This window comes from Pelophylax lessonae, assembly GCF_965119305.1.
Source record: "Pelophylax lessonae genome assembly, chromosome: 2".
In the NCBI taxonomy this organism is placed as follows: Eukaryota; Metazoa; Chordata; class Amphibia; order Anura; family Ranidae; genus Pelophylax; species Pelophylax lessonae.
Window position 1 is genome coordinate 736,452,822 of NC_138769.1, and position 21,955 is coordinate 736,474,776.

Here is a 21,955-nt window from a genome sequence, read left to right on the forward strand (position 1 = left end):
TCATGGCTACGAAATGGTAAGGCACTAAGATCCCAGGCACTGTCACCAGTGCCAGGACAAGATAATAGTTTTAGAAGAAAGTATACTCACCTTACTTCCTCTTCCTCCCCTCGGCGGCCACGGCGAGTCATCACTTCCTGGCTTTGCAATGATTACTGGGAGCTGAACGTCATCGCTCCCAGGAATCAATGCGCCTGCACCGGCCCCGACGTCAGTTCCGGTGCAGGTGCCGTCATAGCTTGCTAAACAGCTTCTGGGCATGCCCAGAAGCTGTGCAGGGATGATGCTGCAGCCCCGGAAGTGACGGCGGGGTCGGTGCAGTACATTGTGGGATCAAAGAGGACGCAGAAGGGGATCGCGCTGGCTTCAAGCTGCCCACACCTGAGATGGCAGCGCTGGACAATACATTTTCAAGGTAAGTATTTCTTCTAAAAGGTAAGTGCAACCCGGGACAGTTCAGAGGCTATCCATTGTGGAATGAACTAGCCCTGACTGTCCCGGGGGTATTTTTATGTATTTTTTTTGTTTTAGGTGGAACTCCGCTTTAATAACTTGCCTGGGTGTACAAAATTCGACCAAATGTTTGTGGACACCTGAACATCACACCTTTATTAAATTGTTGGATATCTCATCCCAAAACAACAATTCCATTAATATGGAGTTACCCCTTTTTGTGGATATAACATCCTATCTCTTCTGGGAAGGCTTTCCCTAAGGTTTGGCACGATGTCTGTAGGAATATGTGCCCACTTGTGAGGTCAGGTACTGATGTTGGATGAGAGAACCTGGATCGCAATTGACCCTCTAAATCATCCAAAATGTGTTAAGTAGGGTTGAGGTCAGGACTCTGTGAAGGCCATGGAGTCCTCCACATCAAACTAGTCACGCCATGTCTTGATGGATCTGGTTTTGTACACAGGGGCACAGTAATGTTGGAACAGCAAAAGGGTCTTCACCAAACTGGTACCCCAAGGTTGGAAGAACAGATCTGTCTACAATGTCTTTTTATGATGGAGTATTAACTAGAGATGTGCTTGATGGAAAAATGTGTTTTGTTTTGGATTCATCCGTTAATAATTTTGTTTCATCATATTTGTTAAAATGCTAGAATGATTTGTTTTCAGAATTTGTTTCATATATTCTGATTCATTTCGTATGTTCGTTATTTTCAAATAGATTTAGAGTTCAAATTTGAAATTTAATGACACAAATGTCTAGAATTAAAAGTACCCTTCATGGGGAACACTTGAACTCCATAATTGGAAGGGGTGTCCACATAGTTTTGCCCATAGAGTGTAGACCTACTCATGGTTTATCTTCTCTTCTCTATCCTCTATTTTATCTCTACAGATCTTCTCCACTGCTAGTTGCCTAACCATACAGATGGACAACCAAACTGCTACTTTTGAATTTGAACTTACTGGTTTCCCAGGAGTCCCTCAGAAGTTCCATATGCTGATGTCATTCTTTTTATTTATTATATACAACATAATGTTTATCACCAATAGTGCTGTTTTCATTGTGATCATCCTAAAGGAGAAGCTGCATGAGCCTATGTACATTCTAATCGCTAACTTAGCCTTTTCTGATTTTCTCTTCGACACGGCTACCTTGCCTAAAATGATTGCCAAGTATTGGTTAGATAGCGGAAAAATATCTTTCCTCGCCTGCTTTGTTCAAATGCATCTGGTCCATTGGTTGGCTGTAGTGGACTCTTTTATTCTCATGTTGATGGCGTTTGACCGATACATTGCTATCTGCAATCCACTGAGGTATTCATCTACAATTACCATCAAATTGACTGTGTTTAGCTGCAGTTTTTTGTGGTTCTCCGCTGCTATTATCACAGTATACCTCATAATAATTGCCAAATACCCATTCTGTGGTCCAAACAAGATTGTCAGCTTCTTCTGCAACAGCTCAACCATCATGCGATTGGCTTGCGCCGACGTTAATTCCGCTCGAGAAATTCTTTTGACTTTAGCCTTGTTAGTGCTTTTCGGGACTCTAGCCCTCATCATTTTATCCTATATAGCCATATTATTTTCTGTTTTCTCACTGAGCCATTCAAGCGGCTGGAGGAAGGCGTTTAATACATGTGTGACGCACTTATTTGTTAACGCGTTGTTCTATATCCCGCGGGTGTTTGTCTACATAGCCAATTTTGTAAAGTTGGTCCTCACTCCTGACCTGGGGGTCTTCCTCATTGTCCTACAATCCTATCTACCTCACTTAGCCAACCCTTTTATATATTGTCTGAGGACCGAGGAGATCAAGAAGATTATTTCTAGTACTTTTAAAAGAAATGTTAACTTGAAAGCATGATTGACAGTTTTGATATTTGTATTGTTGTTGGTCCGTTTAATCAATAAATTGTAAGTTGTGGATGCTTGTATCTGCTTTTATTCTACAGCAATTATGTTTTATGATGCTAATATGATATAGATAATGACAGACCCCCACACATCGTACACGCAGGGATTTCATGGTGTGATGCAATTCTTGCCGATTGGCCAGGTACACTATTGTGCTCCAAACCTCCAACTTCAGCTTATCTTCAAGGATTCACGGCGTGTGCAAAGTTTTTTTTTTTTTTTTTTTTTTAACCAAACGTTTTTATTGAAGTAAAGTAGACATGTACAAGTAGAAAAATCTAACTTTTCCGTACATTAATAGCATAACAAGTTGCATGACAAAGGTAAACAAATACAGTCTAGCAAGTGTCACCAAAGCTTCAAAACATCGTTGAACCCTATAATTTCTTGCATAGCTACCGTGAAGGTAGTTCTTTCCCCACACACTAATTACTACTACATATCCTAACTACTCATACTGTTCAGATAACCTGCTATGCTAGGAATGGACAGCAAGGAGATACTCGTCACCCCCAAGGGGAACACACTGTGATCGAGTACCCCTTAGTACTGCTATTGGAGGAGGCAAGTGCACCACTACCGGCCCCCTTAACCCAACAAGGTTAGGCTGAGTTCGCCAAAATTTTAGCTAAAGGAACCACCGCCGCCCGCAGGCTGGCCTACAATAGGGTTCTCCTGGAGCCCGCGTGACCCTAAGCACGAGATTAGGCTGGACAAGGGTAGGAATAAAGGGGTAACTAAAGGGAGGGATGGAGGGGGTTGGGGAAGAAGGGGGGGAGGGGAACAAAGAGAGGGAGGGAGAGGGGCAACTGGGTGCCTGCCACTGGAGGAAAGGCCCGGAAATTGCTCCAAGTCGCTTCAAGCTTGCGTCAGAGGACCTGAGAAGCCTAAACTATCTGTACTCAACACTAAACATTGTCAGTAGAGGCCTTCAGCCAAGAGTCCCATTTCTTAGGGAACGTACCTGCCCTTTTTTCCTTATAAGCCAGCATCCTTTTCATTTCACATTGAGAATGTACCCTCCTCTTGATATCAGTAATACAAGGGATTGTAGGAGATCTCCAAAGTGCGGCTATCGCTATTCTAGTGGCAAACAATATATGAGCCGCTATTATTCTACCTTGAAAGGGGAGTTCATCCACTCCTATACTTAAGCTGGGTTACATAGCTGGGTTCAGGGTACACTGTTGTTCACATACGTGTGAGAGTAGAGAGGAAACCTGTCTCCAGAGTGGGCGGACCTTCGGGCAGTCCCATAGCACATGGTACAAGTTACCCCTATCCTGGCACTCCCTCCAACACATAGGTGATATGCTAGAATCTATCGCGTGCAGCCTAGAGGGGGTCATGTAGTACCTATGCAGAATTTTTTGAGCATTGTCCCAATGGTCAACACAGGCCGAAGCCTTGGTGTTGAGTCTTATGGCCGCAGACCACTTAGTTATGTGATATTCTTGATCTAAGACTTGTTCCCACTTTAGCATAGGTTGGGATTTACGCACTAGCGAACACTGATGGAATAGCCTATAGAAGAGCAAGATACCTTTACTTTTAGATTCCTGGGAGCCTACAAGGAATTTCCAGATATGGAGGGGCACAGTAAGGATGGGGAGGGGGTGCTTTTATGCAAGGAGTGTATTCGGTGCAAGGTGAAAGCTTCCAACACACTGGGCAGTCGGTTAGTAGGTTCATGAAAATTAAATCCCTGCTGTCGCCAAATGGATACTGAAAGACCCGGAATCAAGTGTGGGTAAACGGCTAAAGGGATGGAAAGCTTTTTTACCCTCAAGTCGCCAAAGTCAGTCCTGAGAAGTCTCTGCCACGCAGATATAGAGGACATAATAGTCGGGTATTGAGGTCTCTGGACGTTGTGTGCAATGCTCGCAGCCATCGCTAAAGCCGGTAAGTCATGGCCCACAGTCACCTGCCGTTCAATTTGATTCCACCAGCTATCTTCCTCACTTGAGAACCAGAATTATGTATGGCTTAAAAGCGCTGCATAGTAATAAGCTTGAGCGTCTGGTAACCCCGCACCGCCTACATTTTTAGATTCATAAGGTTTGGATATAGCTATCCTAGGTCTCTTTCCGTCCCAGATATACTGCCTGAGTTTGGAAGCCAGTTTTTCAAAGAACAATTGGGGGATAGGAATGGGGAGAGTTCTAAAAAAATAAAACAACTTGGGGAGGATTTGCATTTTGTAAACTGCTATTCTTCCTAGCCAGGACAAATTAACTTTTCTAATCTGTTGTAATTCCTCCTCTATTTGGGACAACAGTGGTGGGAAGTTACATTTATAAAGGTTTTCAGTCGGAGAGGTCAGCTGTATACCAAAATAGGTGATAGAGGGGTGGTCCCAGTCACATGTAAATAGGCCTCTGAGAGCTGACAGTTGCCCCTTGGGTATGCATACAGGGAGAGGAGAGCATTTAGTCTTATTCACTTTATAAAGGGATACCTTGCCAAAATTATCCAAGACAGTTTGAACCGCCACTAAGGAGGTCGCGGGATTGGTTAAGGTAAGGATTATATCATCCGCAAACAGTCCTAGTTTGTGTTGAGTGGATCCTATTTGTATACCTGCAACATCTGGATCCGCCCTAATGGCTTCCGCTAACGGTTCAATAACTAGTGAGAACAAAACCGGAGAGAGCGGGCATCCCTGACGAGTCCCATTTGATAGGGTAAAGCTTTGTGATAATAGACCGTCTGTGTAAACCCTTGCCGAAGGAGCAGAGTATAAAGCCATTATGGCCGAGTGGATACCACCTCCAAACCCGAATTTCTCTAGAGTAGCCGATAAATAACCCCGATGGACCCTGCCAAACGCTTTTTCGGCATCAAGCGCCAACAGCACCGACGTTGTCCGGTGGATCTGCAAGTGTGAAAGGAGATCTATCATACGCCTCGTGCCATCGGGTGCCTGCCTGCCTTTGACAAAGCCCACTTGGTCCAGGCCTATGAGGGTCGGGGTAACATGAAGCAACCTATTAGCTATCACTTTGGCATATATCTTAATATCCACATTAAGGAGTGAAATGGGCCTGAAGTTTTCCCCGGTTTGGGGAGAGTGATTATGACTGCTTCCAGCATTTCCCTAGGGAAAGATCCCATAGAGAGTGCCTCATTAAAAACTCTAGCTAGGTGAGGGGCCAAACTGTGAGGGAAGGTTTTATAATACTCGGCGGAGAAGCCATCTATCCCTGGCGATTTATGGAGAGAGAGTGATTTTATCACTGAAAGAATTTCATACTGCGTTATAGGGAAGTTCAACTCAGTAAGTGCTGACGAGTCCAGACTAGGGAGGTGAAGGGCGTCAAGGAATTTCTTTATAACTGCCCCAGTGGGCATCGAGTTAGGGTCAGAGTCCGCGAGGTTGTAAAGAGACTCATAGTAGTCCTTAAATACTGCGGCAATATCTGTGGGGTTAGAGACCACTTTGTTTGTCCGATGGTGCCTAATATACGCGATACGGCCTTTATGCGTCGCTGTTTCAGCTGGGAAGCCAAAAGCTTCCCCGACTTATTAATATTGGAATACTAGGACAGCCGCATCCTTTTAAAGTGAAAGTCATACTCTGCAGTCAGTATGTTCCTAAGTTCCAATATCAGGGCCGTTAGTTTTGTAAGTATCTCGTCATTCCCCAGTTGCGTCGATTTATGTTGTCTCTCTAAAGCGTTAATGTCATTTTGCAGTCCCTGTATGCGGCGGGTTTTGTCCCTCCTTACCTGAGCCGCCTGTTGTATAAGAAGACCCCTAGCCACAGCCTTGTGAGCACACCAGACCGTGGCAGGGGAACATGAGGCCTCCGCATTGATTTCAAAGTATTCTGTCACCTTCTTGTGTAGGTCCGCGCTATATTGCGGATGGGATAACACATATGTATTGTTTCTCCACAGTGGCCTATGAACGGTGTGGGGTCGTTTTTCCAAGTCCAACATCATCGGTGCATGGTCCGACCATGTAATAGAATGGATACGAGCATTGGAAACTTTTTGGAGAGTAAACTTGTCCGTCAGAAAGAAATCTATCCTAGAGTACCTGGCGTGTACTGCCGAAAAATAGGAATAGTCTCGTTCAGTGGTGTGGAGACATCTCCAGGGGTCATACAGGCCCTCCCCATAACAGAAAGGACCTATATTCGGCCTGCATCTCCACCCCACTGAGGAGCAATCAATATCAGAATACATAACAGCATTAAAGTCACCACAAATAATCAGAGATCCCTGCTTAACACTATTTGCCATATGAACCATTTTCTTGATAAATTTAACTGTTTTTTTGTTGGGTGCATATATGTTCAGCAAGGTATAGGGAGACCTGTTAATTTCCGCTACCAGCAGAACATATCTACCCATGTCGTCATGTTGCTCCTCAAGCAACTTAAAAGATACAGTGTCCCTTATTGCTATCAATGTTCCATTGCGTTTGGCTTGTGCGCAGGAAACAAATACGTATGGAAACTTGGGATGAGAGCATCTTGGGGTTCGGTCCTTACAAAAGTGTGTCTCTTGAACGCAGACGATGTCACAGTCAGTGTCCAATGCAGTCTTCCAGAGATTTCTCCTTTTTGCTGGGTGGTTCAGGCCTCTGACATTAAAATACATCAACCTAAGTGACATGACCTCCTTCAGTGGTGCTCCGGCTCCCTCCAGTGGCAGGAATAGGGAAGGCAGGGAAAAAAGAACAGGCATAAGTCATGGGGTGGAAACAAAAACAGGCCACAACCATCGGCCAACATAGCTGGTAACTTGCTGTCAGCATAGCGTCTATATTGTAACTATCCAGAACTGTCGGGATGCGAGAAATCTCGCAATCAAGACTGGGGTGAAGAAACATGAGCCGTGCCCGGGTCCAAGGGCACCAGCCAACTCCTGCACATTAAACATGTCTACTACTGAAATGCAAGTGACTCATTCTCAACAACTTGCGGAGAGCTTTCTGCGATCCTCAGGTTGGTTTGCTCGTGCTTGATCTGCCCCTGGTTCCAGAAGCCTGAGATTGCAGATTGTCTTCCCTAGGGAGAAGCCCCCATTGGCGCAGGAGATCTAGTCCTTTGGCCATTGATTGGATCACATGCGACGAGTTATTCATAGTAACCATCAGCTTAGCAGGAAATCCCCACTTATAGAGGATCTTGTGGTTCCGTAATATTTTAGTGATAGGGACCAGGTTATGGCGGGCTGCCAACGTGGCTTGAGAAAGGTCAACATAGAGTGCAATCCCCCCATATGGGTCAGGATGAGAGGCATTCTGTCTGGAATATCACATTAGTTGGTCTTTAACTTGGAAGAAGTGAATCCTGGCTATCACATCTCTTGGTACTGATTCAGGGATATGTGCTGGTTTAGGCAGTCTATGAGCCCTATCGATAATCACATCCGCAGTGTCTTAAGCATCAGCTGCGGCAGATATGGGGTGAGATCCGCCGGTTTCATAGATTCAGAAACTCCCCTGAATTTTATATTGTTTCTGCGGGATCTATCTTCAATATCTGCCACTTTCAGTTTTAGCTGCTTCAGTTCCTCCTCCAACTCAAAGTGCTCATCTACCAGCTCATTGTGGGCCCCAGTGAATTCATCCATTTTTGTCTCCACATAATCCACTCTCTCTTCCATATCAGACAGTTTCCTATTAGTAGACTTCATATACGACTCCATATCCTTTTGAAGGACCCCTCTCAGTGTTTGTATTAAGTCTTTCATAGCACTATCAGTAATGGGCTGCCCTGTGGTGGGGAATGCATCCAGCTTTAGGCCGCACTCATTAATTTCCTCCATCTCCCCCCCCTGCTGCAGTGTCCATAAAGTCTGAAGTGTGAGACCCTGAGAACCTCATCCTTTGCTTTGCAGGGCTAGCTGTAGGGGAGGATGGCCGTAAAGGCTGAAAATCAGCCGACTCACCCTGGTCCCGGTCGGATGGGGATGGATGGATGCTCCCTTCGCCTCGAGGAGACCTGCTGCGGTGTCTAGCGGTGGCGCCATCTTGCCTGACACGGCCTAGAGCTGGGGTGAAGAAGTTGGACAATTTCCTCGGCTTCTCCCTCTCCTTTCTCTTCCCCACTGCTGCCATTGCTTCCCATGGGTGACCGGGGTGCTGTGAGGCGCGGTGTGGCTGGAAAGCCCTGCTGTAGATGCCGCTGGGTATTGCTGTGGAAGACCCGAGGTTCAGAGCAGAAGGCTCACACATCCATCTGCTCCGGCTGCCGACTCCGCCGCGTGTGCAAAGTTTTGACCCTCCACCTACAAGTCACAGAAGAATTTGGGATCCATCAAAACAGTCAACAGTTTTCCAATCTTCAGTCCTCCAGTGTTGATGGACTGGTTAATCCCATAGTCTAATTTTCTGCTCTTTGCAGACAGGAGGTATCCCAGTAGTCTATCCTCACGAGCGTTCATTGATGGTGTTCAGCACAGCATTGCTAGAAAAATAGGTCATTGGAGCAGCTATAGACTTCCTGAAAACCTGAACCAATCCAATCAATCTCCCCTCCTCTCACATGTTAACCTTGTATTGCCATTCTCTCTAAACTTACATACTTTAGTGGGTGAAAATTCCAGAAGTTCCCCAGTGTCTGAGATTCTGCAACCACAAGGCCTGCACATACATTCATCTTACAGTAAAAGCAGTTTAGACCACACTTCTATACCCCCATGTAGGCAGGTGCAGTCTGTACTCCCCACTGAAGTGGGGACCGAAGTGGCAATGAAGAATTAGAAGGAAGTTGTGAGGAACTTAGTTCCTCTATGACTCCTGTGGTCATAAGGAAACAGCTGTCTGATTGGATGCTGGTGCCCCATGTGCAGGGCCCACCTTGGGTCAGGCAGAGTCTATTTAAAACTTTGGCTCACATGTTTGGCGTGCTTTATGCGAGTGGCTAGCAGGGACAGTAGTAAGAAGTAGAGAAAGGTTCCTGAGGAGTAGAGACAGAGCAGGGACTACATCCTTCTCTTTCTAGGAAGCCTCCCGTTGGGGTGTGAACTAGGCCAGGCCGCATTCCACTCCTCATTGCAGATACTGTTGGCATCTTAGAGTTTATTTACAGTTTTATCCTCCTACTATTCGGTTTACAGTCAGATGGAGGTGCCCTCTGGGTTCTGTTCTGCTTTATGTGTACTAGATTTACTCAAGACCTGTTTTAAAGAGGAAGTAAACCCTCCTCAGGAAGTTGTACCTATAGGTAAGCCTATATTAAGGCTTACCTATAGGTACTGTAAATATCTCCTAAACATGCACCGTTTAGGAGATATTTACCTTTAATGCAGCCAGTGACGTCACTGGCGCATGCGCTCTGAAGGAACGGCAGATCGTGCCGTTCCTTCAGAGCCCCGTGCCGTGACCGTCGGCTCCCGCGCGCGTGCGCGGGACTGACGTCACCGCGGCTCCGGCCAATCAGATGGCCGGATGCCGCGATCCCGGAAGACGGGCGACTATACATGTCGCCCGTCATACAGGTAAGCGGACGGCACGGCGGGGGCTCGTTCTAAGGTAAGTATTTCATAATGAGCTACTATGCGATGCATACTAGCTCATTATGTGTTTCTCTTTCAGGATGTAAAGAAGAGAAAATTTTTTTTTCTCGGTTTACAACCTCTTTAAGGTGAGCTGCCACCCTCTTTAGAGAGATTTATATATTGGTTCATACCTCCCTCCCTGACATCCATCCTGGTGCATCTGGGGAGCTGCTGCCATGCCATAGTTTTACATTTACATAGTTGCCTAAAATACTTATTTCAATAGACATATAATACCAATAAGGGTCAGACAGACACAGTTGGGGGAGATCTACAGACTTCAGTCTGGTCACTGACCTGCACTATGCAATATAATTGGAGGAGAGATGTCTCTTCGTAAATCCCAAAAACTTTCATACACATACCACATTGGGTGCCAAAAGGGGGTGACCATGTGTTAACAATGAAAGTTCTGAATGAACCCTCTCCACACTGATGTACACCCTTACATATTTCATAAAAAAAGGGTTCAAATATATTTCTATACATGTTCAAAATGGCCAACAGAGTCAAAGCATTTGGCTAGTTCATACTTTACTATGCAAAATACTAATTTCCTGATACAGACTGGAGTCTGTAGATCTCCTTCAGCTGTGTCTGTCTGCCCCATATTGACACTATGAGGGAAATTTATCAATTCCTGGAGCAGCTGTGCATGGCAGCCAATCAGCTTATATCTTTCATTTTTAAAGTTTAACTGAACAATATAAGGTCTGGGATTAAAAGTACCACTTCAGCGTTTGCAGATGACACCAAGCTATGCAGTGGAATAAAGTAACGTTCTTACAGGATGTCTCCAACTTACAAGTCAACCTCAATGCACTGTCTAATTGGCAACTATGTGGCAGATAAGGTTTAATATTGATAAATGTAAAGTTGTGCACTTGGGTGCTAAGAATATGCATGCTAGCAGGAGTAAAACTGGGGGAATCCATAGTGGAGAAGGATCTGGGGGTTTTAGTAGATCTTAAGCTTAATAATAGCATGCAATTCTAAGCTGCAGTTTCCAAAGCAAGCAAAGCCCTTTCTTGGATTAAGAGAGGTATGGACTCTAGAGAGAGAGAAAGATATAATTTTGCCCCTGTACAAACCATTAGTAAGACCTCATCTGGAATATGCAGTTCAGTTTTGGGCTCCAGTTCTCAAAAAGGATATCTGGGATCTGGATAAAGTGCAGAGAAGGGCAACCAAACTGATAAGAGGCATGGAGGAGCTCAGCTATGAGAAAAGATTAGAGATTAAGGGGGATATGATCACCATGTATAAATACATAAGGGGTCCATATAGTAAACTTGGTGCTGAGTTATTTACTTTAACCACCTCCCACCCGGGCCATAGTACATATACGGCCGGGTGGGAGTCTCGTCCATCTGAATGGACGTTCCGGAACGTCCTTCAGAAGGAGAGAGATCGCGCCGCCGCGGGCACGCGCAGCGGCGCGATCTCGATGTGCCTGTGTCCCTAGGACACAGAGCAACAAGCCTCGGCAGGAGGGCCCTGTGATTGGCCCTCCTGATCACATGACGGCTGTGACCAATCACAGCCATCATGTAATGTCAATACAGCCGTTGTAACGGCTTCGATCTCTTCTCCTCCTGACAGATCCTGTCAGTGTGAGGAGAAGGAGAGGATCGATTCTGCAGCCGGGGTGATCAGTGAGTATTTCTAATTACTCACTGATCACAGGGGGGTCTGTGCTGGTAATCAGATGATTGATTACCAGTGCAGCCCTGGGGGGAGGGGATGCCACTAGAGCCACCAGGGATGCCCACCCATGACCACCAGGGATGCCCACCATGGCCACCAGGGATGGCAAACAGGGCTCAGAGAGCCTGCCAGTGGTGCCCCCCTATCAGTGCTGTCCACCAATGCCATCTATCAGTGCTGCCCACCAGTGCCCATTATTGCCATCTATCAGTGCTGCCCACCAGTGCCCATTATTGCCCACCAGTGCTGCCTATCAGTGCCCATCAGTGCCCCCCATCAGTGCCGATCAGTGCCGCCCATCAGTGCCACCCATCAGTACCCATCAGTGCCGCCTAGCAGTGCCCAACAGTGCCCATCAGTGCTGCCGATCAGTGCCCATCAGTGCTGCCTATCAGTGCCCATCAGCGCTGCCTATCAGTGCCCACCAATGCTGCATATCAGTGCTATCTATCAGTGCCACATATCAGTGCCCATCAGTGCTGCATATCAGTGCTACCTATCAGTGCCCATCAGTGCTGCATATCAGTGCCACCCCATCAGTGCCACCCCATCAGTGTCTCCTCATCAGTGCCTGTCAGTGCAGCATCATCAGTGCTCATCAGTGCAGGAAAAAACGTATCTATTTACAAAATTTTATAACCTAAACAAAAAAACTTTTTTTTTTTTCAAACTTTTCGGTCTTTTTTTGTTTGTGCATCAAAAAAGAAAAAACCTGGTGGTGATCAAATACCACCAAAAGAAAGCTCTATTTGTGGGGAAAAAATGACATAAATTTGGTTTAGGTACAGCGTTGCATGACTGCGCAATTGTCATTCAAAATGCAACAGTGCTAAAAGCTGAAAATTGGTCTGGGAAGGAAGGGGGTTTAAGTGCCCAGTATTGAGGTGGTTAAGGTCATCACAGAGGACAAGGGGGCACTCTTTACGTCTGGAGAAAAAGAGATTTTGTCTCCTGAGCTGGTTCTGGGCAGCTCAGTAGATTACTTTAAAGAAAGGCAGGGATTCTTTCCTAAATGTACATATTATAACCGAATACTAAAATTTATAGCTAAAATTGATCCAGGGTATATCCGATTGCCTCTTGGGGGATCAAGAAGGAATTTTTTCCCCTGTTGGAAATTGTAAAATGCTTTGCTGTTTTTTTTGGGGGGTTTTTTTGCCCTCCACTGGCTCATTTGTGGGTATAGGATTGGGTATAGGGGATTGTATATATAATTTTTTCCCCCCCTTTATAGGTTGAACTAGATGGACTTTTTAATGCATCAACAGGCACCCCGACTGGGTACCTCCATTGATGGATGCTCCTAGTGCTTCCCGAGGGATCCAAGCACTCCACCAGACACCATAACCACCACAGACCCCACGAACCGCCGCAGCTTGGTTGGGGTCTCGCCGTCTCCTACCCACCCTGGACCTATGACAAGGTTCCAAGTTCCAGTGGGTGAACCTCTCTTTCCCCAGAGGGTACAGCAGGAACAGGAACAGGATCAAGCTCTTACAAGAGCTTAGTGATTATTCAAGAGAGTATGAATAGCATAGCAATCCCTTGTAGCAGATTCCCCCAATAAGAGACAGGACTCTACATTGAGGGTGAAGTAGAACTCAAAGTTTAATGGTACACTGCTCTTTTATACAGTTTTCCCCCACAAGGTCCACCTGGGTGGACCTTGTGGGGAACAAACCCTGAAATTCACAATCCAATGAAAACAGAGTTTTACATCCAGTCACTCCCATACAGTGTACACAATCCTTCTCCTCTGCCTGATTACAGTATCATATGCAGATGAAAGTGTATACAAGAACAGAATTAACCTAAACTAATTATCTAGCCATATGTCTATGTGAGGTCATTAACATTTAACAATGGGACAGACACAATCCACATTCCAGCTCAATAGATAGACAATAGGAAGAGACCCCAGTATCAGTCTGTCCATCTCCTACACTCCAGCACATGGAATACACATTATATCAATAAACAAACAATAGGGAAAGCCTGTCTGACATTGAGGGACATGGAATACACACATTATTTAGGAGTCACAGACTTCATGGCAATGGTCTACGTCTCCCAGTGTAAAGTGGGATTAAATCTTCATATTTCTATATGAAGATATTGCTGATAAATATTACTGTCCCACTTGAAGCAATCCAAACCATTAAGTATCTGTTTTTCACTTCCAGTGACGGTGAGTACCATCACAGACTTGGTGTCTTTTTTTCAACCTGACTAACTATGTTCCTATGTAACAAACTGAAGCTAGAAGCTAATTTGTTACTATGTACAGCTGTTCTAGTTTTAGTACACCCCCCCCCCCTCTATATCCATTGAAGTGTAGCTCTACCCCCATAGGGGCAGCAGAGGTTAACTGATTCTTTCACAAACAGCACAGAGGCTACCTATCATCCAAACAACAGTACGTTCACTCCGGCTCCAATAAACAGTCAAGGGGACATCTTTTAAATTTGCACTCAGTGACAGGTAAAAGATGGAGGACAATCCCTTTTAATAGTAGTAGTAGTAGCTAGCAGTTAACAGTCCAAGACCTCACAGCCTGATACCATGGGGCATATTTTTTTGTGTCTGGTTACCCTGTGCTGATGTGCATCTATTGGTACCCAGTGCAGCATTAGGGGTTAACTTAGGATCAATACTTCCAGCTGCTTCTTCCAGCTTCCTCCTAACACAATTTAGTGAACAAGACGGCACCTCTCAGGGCCACATCCCTTGTGGCGTGGTTCTGCCTGGCACTTCTGAAACCTCTGGAGCAGTTATACAATCCATGGGCTGTGTGAAAGCTGAAGCCCCTGCACCTTTGGAACCCTCCTAGGGAGAAAAAACCCAGCTCTCCAGTGTCTCAGACTATTTTTCCACATTCCATCCAGTGCTGTATCTTGGCCTAGGCCAACAAGGCCCAGGCCTAGGGCAGCACTTTGCAGGGGGGCAGCAAAAAAGCTGTTGGGGCTGCACTGATATGCTGCCCTGATAGGCATTGATATGTTGCACTGATGGGCTCTAATAGACTACACTGATGGCCACTGATGAGGCAGAACTGATAAGCTGCACTGGTAAGGCAGCACTGATGGGCACTGATATGATGCACTGATAGGCTGCACTAATGGGCACTAAGAGGCTGCACTGGTGGTCACTGATGGGGCTGTACTGATGGCCACTGATGAGGCCACACTGATATGCTGCACTGATGGGCATTAATGAGACTGCACTGATAAGGCTGCACTTATGGGCACTGATAAGGCTGCACTGATGGGCACTGATGTAGCTGAACTTATGGGAACTGATGAGGCTGCATTGATGGGCATTGATAGACTGTGGTTGTGGTCTGTGGTTTTCAGATGACAGGGCGGGTCATAAACAGGAAAGGGTGTGGCCTTTACAGGAAGGGGTGGGTCATATTTAAATTGGGGGGGCAAGTTTAGTCAGGCCTAGGGCAGCACAAAACTTAAATACACCACTGATTCCATCCCTACTGAACACTTTGCTTCCAGGGATAATATTCAGGATGGTCGATTTGAATCTCCTGCCCTAAGCTCTGGAAGCTTCTTTCAGAGGCAAAGAGAAGTAATCAAACCCCCAGCCAGTGAGACCCTGAACAGATCAGAGCAAACAATTTCTGCTCCCATAATTACAGAAGAAGTCAAAGCTAGATATGCCTAGCAACCTACACTAGCAGGACGCTACAAAGGTATGCCAAAATCAAGTAAGTATTTGCCATTTTGGGCTATTCTATCTGGATACATTTAAATACCACCTAGCTGCTGGTCAGTTTTGTGGAAGTGTCTCTGGGACTGTATGCTTTTAGTTTTACTGTAGCAAAAGACTTGCATTGAGTCTAAGGCTGGCCATACATGTTCAACTTTTGTTGTACAGTTTTCTGGTAGATCTACCACAAACACATTCACTTGTATCTAATTAGGCAGGCCTTCGTACTACATACTTGAAGGTAAATTTCAAGAAAATTGGACAGAAAATTGTAAGAAAATTGGATCATGTATGGCCAGCCTTAGCCTCTTCAATTTGCTTGCATAACTTGGCTGCTTTTGGTCAACTTTTTCTTAAAAGACACAAATAAATGCAGCTCTGTAACCATGATGAATACATCATTAAATGTATTTTAAATACATGTATTATAAGTACCTGAATGTGACCTGGCATCAGCCTCTTGCAGTCCCTGTAGAGCAAGGCTGAAATGTGGGAGGAATGAGCAATACAAGGAGGTAAGAAGGTGTTATTAAAATGTAGCGCTCTCCTTGCAGGAGCGCCTTGAATATTGGTGCCTGAGTCTCCTACTGATTGTTCCACAGCCAGTTACAGGGTATTTTCACACAACCAGGTGCACACACTCTTCCTCTCGTTATCTCTAATAACCAGTCCAGGGGATGTGTTTTTTATGTTTTATTTGGAGAACTTGGATCGGAGAAGGGAATTAGTAGGACCATACAGCAGCAGTATTAAATAAACAAGTCCCTTTGTAGCTGAAGGAACTCAGTGAACTTTGCTTCTTCAAGACACTAGCCAGCGTCCCCTTTGGCTCACACCAAGCAGCTGACTTCCACCACTCAGGGGTAGATCTAGCAGCACAAGTCCCAGGGATCCCCTGTGGGGGTCTGTACTCACAAGGTTCCTGAAGCACCAATGGCAGCCTTCCTCAGTATTACCAGACAGGATCCATAGACATCCTCCCACAGTCAGCTCTCACAAGAACCATGGGTTGCAGATTCAGTGTTTCAGGTCCTCAGGTCACCCACCTGAGGCCACATGGCAACCTGCGCTGAGGAGAGGCACCAGTCCCCTCCCCTCCTGAACCTCTATCTGACACACAGGCTTTTATGACTATCCCAGTGGGATGGCACAACAGTGGTACATCCTGGGATATGTTATAAAAGCCATGGGCACATGTGACAGGGTGTCTTTGGGCAGGAAGCCAGGTCCCAGGAATGAGGGTGACGACTGTCTCTCCTCCTGTATGCTGTGGAAGGTGGTCACAGGCGGTCAGCCTAGTGAGCGAGGAGTGTGGAGCTGAGCCAGGAGGTCCAGGAAAGCTGACAAGTGGAGTTGATGGCAGAGCAACCTTGGGAAAAACAGTGTCTGTGAGTACCAGGGAAGCTTGCCAGGGGTCTACCCAAGAAGGGGGACCGCTCCAGTGGAGTGTCAACAGGAGTTCAGCACACATAGCAAGTAAGAAAGGGGGTGCCAAGTTAGACCCTGTAGAGTAGCTTAAACAGGATCATACTTTCTATCTTCACTTTAGTGGCAAGGTGAAGCAGTGGCCTTGCCGCACACACTACAGTCAGTTTTTCTCAGAATTGTGCATAGTTCATAGCTGGAGTATCCCACTCATCCCTTCTCCTATCCCAGTTCTAAATAAAACACAAAAAAAATCCCCTGGACTGTTCATTGTCTGTGCCACGCATTTAAGATTATAAGTTCCACAGACTGTTGCTACGGGTAACCCAGGGGAATCCACACTCAGTAGCTCCCAAGGGGGTAGTGCTACACATGTACTATCCTGGTGTCAAAAATTGGGCTTTGGTGTTGGTGGTGCCCAAACACCATAACCAACCCCCCACAGTTACTCTTGCTGGGCACAGGAATGGCACCTGCTGGTAAGAATTCCATGTAAATTTGAAATTGCATGTACTATACAGGTGCCAAAAATTGGGCCTTTGCTGTGGGTGGTGCCTGAACACCGTAACCCCTCACAGTTACTCTTGCTGGGCGCAGGGCACAGGGGCAGGGCCTTCTGTTAAAAATTACATACGGCATTTAAATTGTATGCACCTGTCATACAAGTGCAGAAAAATTAGGCCTTGGGGGCTGTTGGTGACCGAAACCAAAAACATTGCTAGAAGCCAGAAGAATCAATGTAGAGGAATAGGATAGGTAGCATATGCAGTTTTTTAAGGGATGGCAGACCCCTAGCAAATCTAACAGTTACATCAGCATCAGGGGCTTGATAGCTCTTGTTGATCCAGGACTAGTTCATTTTGATAAAAGTCAGCTGGTCAACAGAGTCTGTGGACACCATGTCGACTGTGGCCACCACTTTTCACTGTGGACACAGAGGCTACTTGCCCTCTTTTCGTGGCCTATGAGCATCTGCCTCTCCTTGTCAGCCTTTCAGGCACAATGTGGATAGAGATCAATATAGGGTATACGCAAGTGACTGATAGATACTCAATGACCTGATATGATCTAATCAATAGCCCTATATATAGATAGAGATCAGATCAATATAGGGTATACACAAGTGACCAATAAAATACTCAGTGAACTGATATGATATAATTGATAGCCCTATATATAGCTAGAGATCTGATGGATATAGGGTATGTGCAAGTGACCGATAAAATACTCAATGACCTGCTATGATGTAATCAATAGGCCTATATATAGATAGAGATGTGATGGATATAGGGAATACGCAAGTGACCGATAAAATACTCAATGACCTGATATGATGTAATCGATAGCCCTATATATAGATAGAGATCAGATGGATATAGGGTATACGCAAGTGACCAATAAAATACTCAATGACCTGATAATATGTAATCAATAGCCCTATATATATATAGAGATCTATGTATGGTATATGGTCTATGGTATGCACTACTTAATATACAGTGCCTTGCGAAAGTATTCGGCCCCTTGAACTTTGCGACCTTTTGCCACATTTCAGGCTTCAAACATAAAGATATAAAACTGTAAATTTTGTGAAGAATCAACAACAAAACGGGACACAATCATGAAGTGGAACTAAATTTATTGGATATTTCAAACTTTTTTAACAAATAAAAAACTGAAAAATTGGGCGTGCAACATTATTCAGCCCCTTTACTTTCAGTGCAGCAAACTCTCTCTAGAAGTTCAGTGAGGATCTCTGAATGATCCAATGTTGACCTAAATGACTAATGATGATAAATAGAATCCACCTGTGTGTAATCAAGTCTCTGTATAAATTGAAATGGAAGGAGTATCAGACCACTGCAAATCTTCGAAGACCTGGCCGTCCCTCTAAACTTTCAGCTCATACAAGGAGAAGACTGATCAGAGATGCAGCCAAGAGGCCCATGATCACTCTGGATGAACTGCAGTGATCTACAGCTGAGGTGGGAGACTCTGTCCATAGGACAACAATCAGTCGTATACTGCACAAATCTGCCCTTTATGGAAGAGTGGCAAGAAGAAAGCCATTTCTTAAAGATATCCATAAAAAGTGTTGTTTAAAGTTTGCCACAAGCCACCTGGGAGACACCAAACATGTGGAAGAAGGTGCTCTGGTCAGATGAAACCAAAATCAAACTTTTTGGCAACAATGCAAAACGTTATTTTTGGCATAAAAGCAACACAGCTCATCACCCTGAACACACCATCCCCACTGTCAAACATGGTGGTGGCAGCATCATGGTTTGGGCCTGCTTTTCTTCAGCAGGGACAGGGAAGATGGTTAAAATTGATGGGAAGATGGATGGAGCCAAATACAGGACCATTCTGGAAGAAAACCTGATGGAGTCTGCAAAAGACCTGAGACTGGGACGGAGATTTGTCTTCCAACAAGACAATGATCCAAAACATAAAGCAAAATCTACAATGGAATGGTTCACAAATAAACATATCCAGGTGTTAGAATGGCCAAGTCAAAGTCCAGACCTGAATCCAATCGAGAATCTGTGGAAAGAACTGAAAACTGCTGATTACAAACGCTCTCCATCCAACCTCACTGAGCTCGAGCTGTTTTGCAAGTCTCTCGATGTGCAAAACTGATAGAGACATACCCCAAGGGACTTACAGCTGTAATCGCAGCAAAAGGTGGCGCTACAAAGTATTAACTTAAGGGGGCTGAATAACTTTGCACGCCCAATTTTTCAGTTTTTTATTTGTTAAAAAGGTTTAAAATATCCAATAAATTTCATTCCACTTCATGATTGTGTCCCACTTGTTGATTCTTCACAAAAAATTACAATTTTATATCTTTATGTTTGAAGCCTGAAATGTGGCAAAAGGTTGCAAAGTTCAAGGGGGCCGAATACTTTCGCAAGGCACTGTACTTCACTATCTGATCTCTTAACTTGTAAAAAGCACAAATCTCTCTCCCTGCCTAACTGCTAGGAATGTCTCTGCACTGTCTGACAAAGTGCAAAAAAGCTACTCTCTCCCAGCCTCAAACACATTCCTCTCCCTGTCTCCTCACAATCACACTAAACGCTGCGGCTGCACGAGCAGCCTTTATATAGTGTGGGGCGTGTACTTAGCCCCTGAGCCATAATTGGCTAAAGGCAGACTGCCCTTTGTCCAATCATGGCAGAGATCATTTGATTGGCCAAAGCATGAGGTCAGGGTGCATGCTTAGGCCAATCAGATAACTTGCTGCACGCGCACATGCAGTGCATTATGGGCGCTCGAATTTCCAGCGAAGAAGCACATTTGTTCGTCATTCGTTGAACGATCGATCGGCCGATGTTCGACTCGAACTTAGCTTCGACTCAAACTCAAAACTCATCCCTAGTGATATGTATGGCATTTTTTTGCATTAGTACATCTCCCCCATGTCGGTGCCAAGCTCCCCATGCCGTTTGTTTGACAATCCCTTGTCTATTAGCTTTGAAAATCATGTGCCCCCGCCCCCTCCCTCCTATTTAGCTTCAACAAGGTTTAAAATAAAGTTTGAAATTTCACGACTTTACAATAAATTCAACAAATGGCCTGCAAATTGAACTCAGGTTGACTCATTTATCCCTATTCAGGTGGTGTTGAAGAAGGAGGCTCTACAAGGAGCTGTTGATCCTGCTTGGTGTCCACCACCCTATGTAGCAAGTAGGGATGATCGAACTTTTCAAAAGTTTGGTTCGACCAGAACACCAGAACTTCTCAAAAGTTTGGCCCGGATTTCAGAACCCCATTGAAATCAATGGGACCCCGAACTTCGGTACTCAAAAAACACCATTTTGAAGCCCTAAAACCCAATAAATGCCCCTAAAAAGTGCCTAGGGTTCTGGGTCATGCCCCAGGGACTATTAATCACACAAAAAAAGTTCTTAAAAATTGTCATTTTTGATAGAGAGGCAATTATTGAAAAAATAAAGACCCCCAAAAAATGCCCAAAAAAAACGCCTGCAATAACACACCTGGGCGTTTTTTTGGGCATTTTTTGTGGGTCTTTGGAGGCAGGCAAAACATCTGAACTTCTGTATAGGGGTATATATACACACACACTTATATGTATTTTACACATACACATATATAGGTGTGATAGGAGCGGAGACATATTGGTGTTAATTATTTCATTAGCGCAAGTATAGTGTTCTGCTATTTTCACACCTATATGTGTATAGGGTTATATATACATACATGTGTGTGTATATATACCCCTATACAGAAGTTCACATGTCATGCCTGCCTCCAAAGACCCCAAAAAAATGCCCAAAAAAAACCCCTGCAATAAAACACCTGGGCGTTTTTTTTTTGGCGCAGGCATTTTTTTGGGCATTTTTTGGGGTCTTTGGAGCCAGGCAAAACATCTGAACTTCTGTGTAGGGGTATATATGCACACACACTTATATGTATATATACACATACACACATATAGGTGTGATGGGAGCGGAGACATATGCCTGTTAATTATTTCATTAGCGCAAGCATAGGGTTCTGCTATTTTCACACCTATGTAGGTGTATATATACATACATGTGTGTGTATATATACCCCTATTCAGAAGTTCAGATGTCATGCCTGACTCCAAACTTGTGCTCAAAAAAGCCCTATGAACGCCTGCAGCAAAAAGCAGGCTGACCGGTGAGAAGCCATATCGCTGCTCTGTAAGTGACAAAAGAGGAACGATCTTTACTCTATAGCGGTCACCCTGACATGGAAGGGTTTTGCCACCCTGCCATAGCAGTCAGAGTCAGTTAACCCTACACTACACTACGGTCCCCTTACACTTAAAACTTTCCCTACAGAAACTAGATTATTAAAGCTAACTAAAGTGGAAAAAAGCACCCTAACTACACTAGATATCCCTTTCCTCACACTAAAAATTGCTAAATGACACTTTGTATCAGAAGTCACAGAACTGCTTCCACTCTCTTCCACAGCCCTGTATTACAATGCTAGGAATTTGGCGGGGGCTATCTTATATACTGGGGGGCGTATTCACTAATGATTGGCCTCTGGACCCCCTAGTCACTCCAATCACATTCCTAGCATTCTCCTGCCCCCTCAATTGGTTTTTACTGATGGTTCTGGTCCAATCACAGGCTTTTAAAGCCCATTTCCTGTCCCATTGCATTTTGGTCGGTTCTGGTTGCCGAATTCCGAACTTTTTCAGCAAAAAGTTCGGAA

At 44.9% G+C, this 21,955-nt stretch overlaps 1 protein-coding gene and 1 long non-coding RNA gene across 2 annotated transcripts in view; both read left to right on the forward strand.

Moving 5' to 3' along the window:
• The window catches only part of LOC309547181, a 683,824-nt gene that overhangs the window by 524,144 nt on the left and 137,725 nt on the right, over window positions 1-21,955 (forward strand). The gene's annotated exons all lie outside the window — the stretch shown is intronic.
• On the forward strand, window positions 1,384-2,325 carry LOC309546808 (olfactory receptor 1M1-like; the record flags this gene model as incomplete). The annotated part of the gene is made up of 1 exon (XM_082246495.1): window positions 1,384-2,325. One exon carries the CDS (start codon window positions 1,384-1,386, stop codon window positions 2,323-2,325), a length of 942 nt encoding a protein of 313 aa, XP_082102621.1.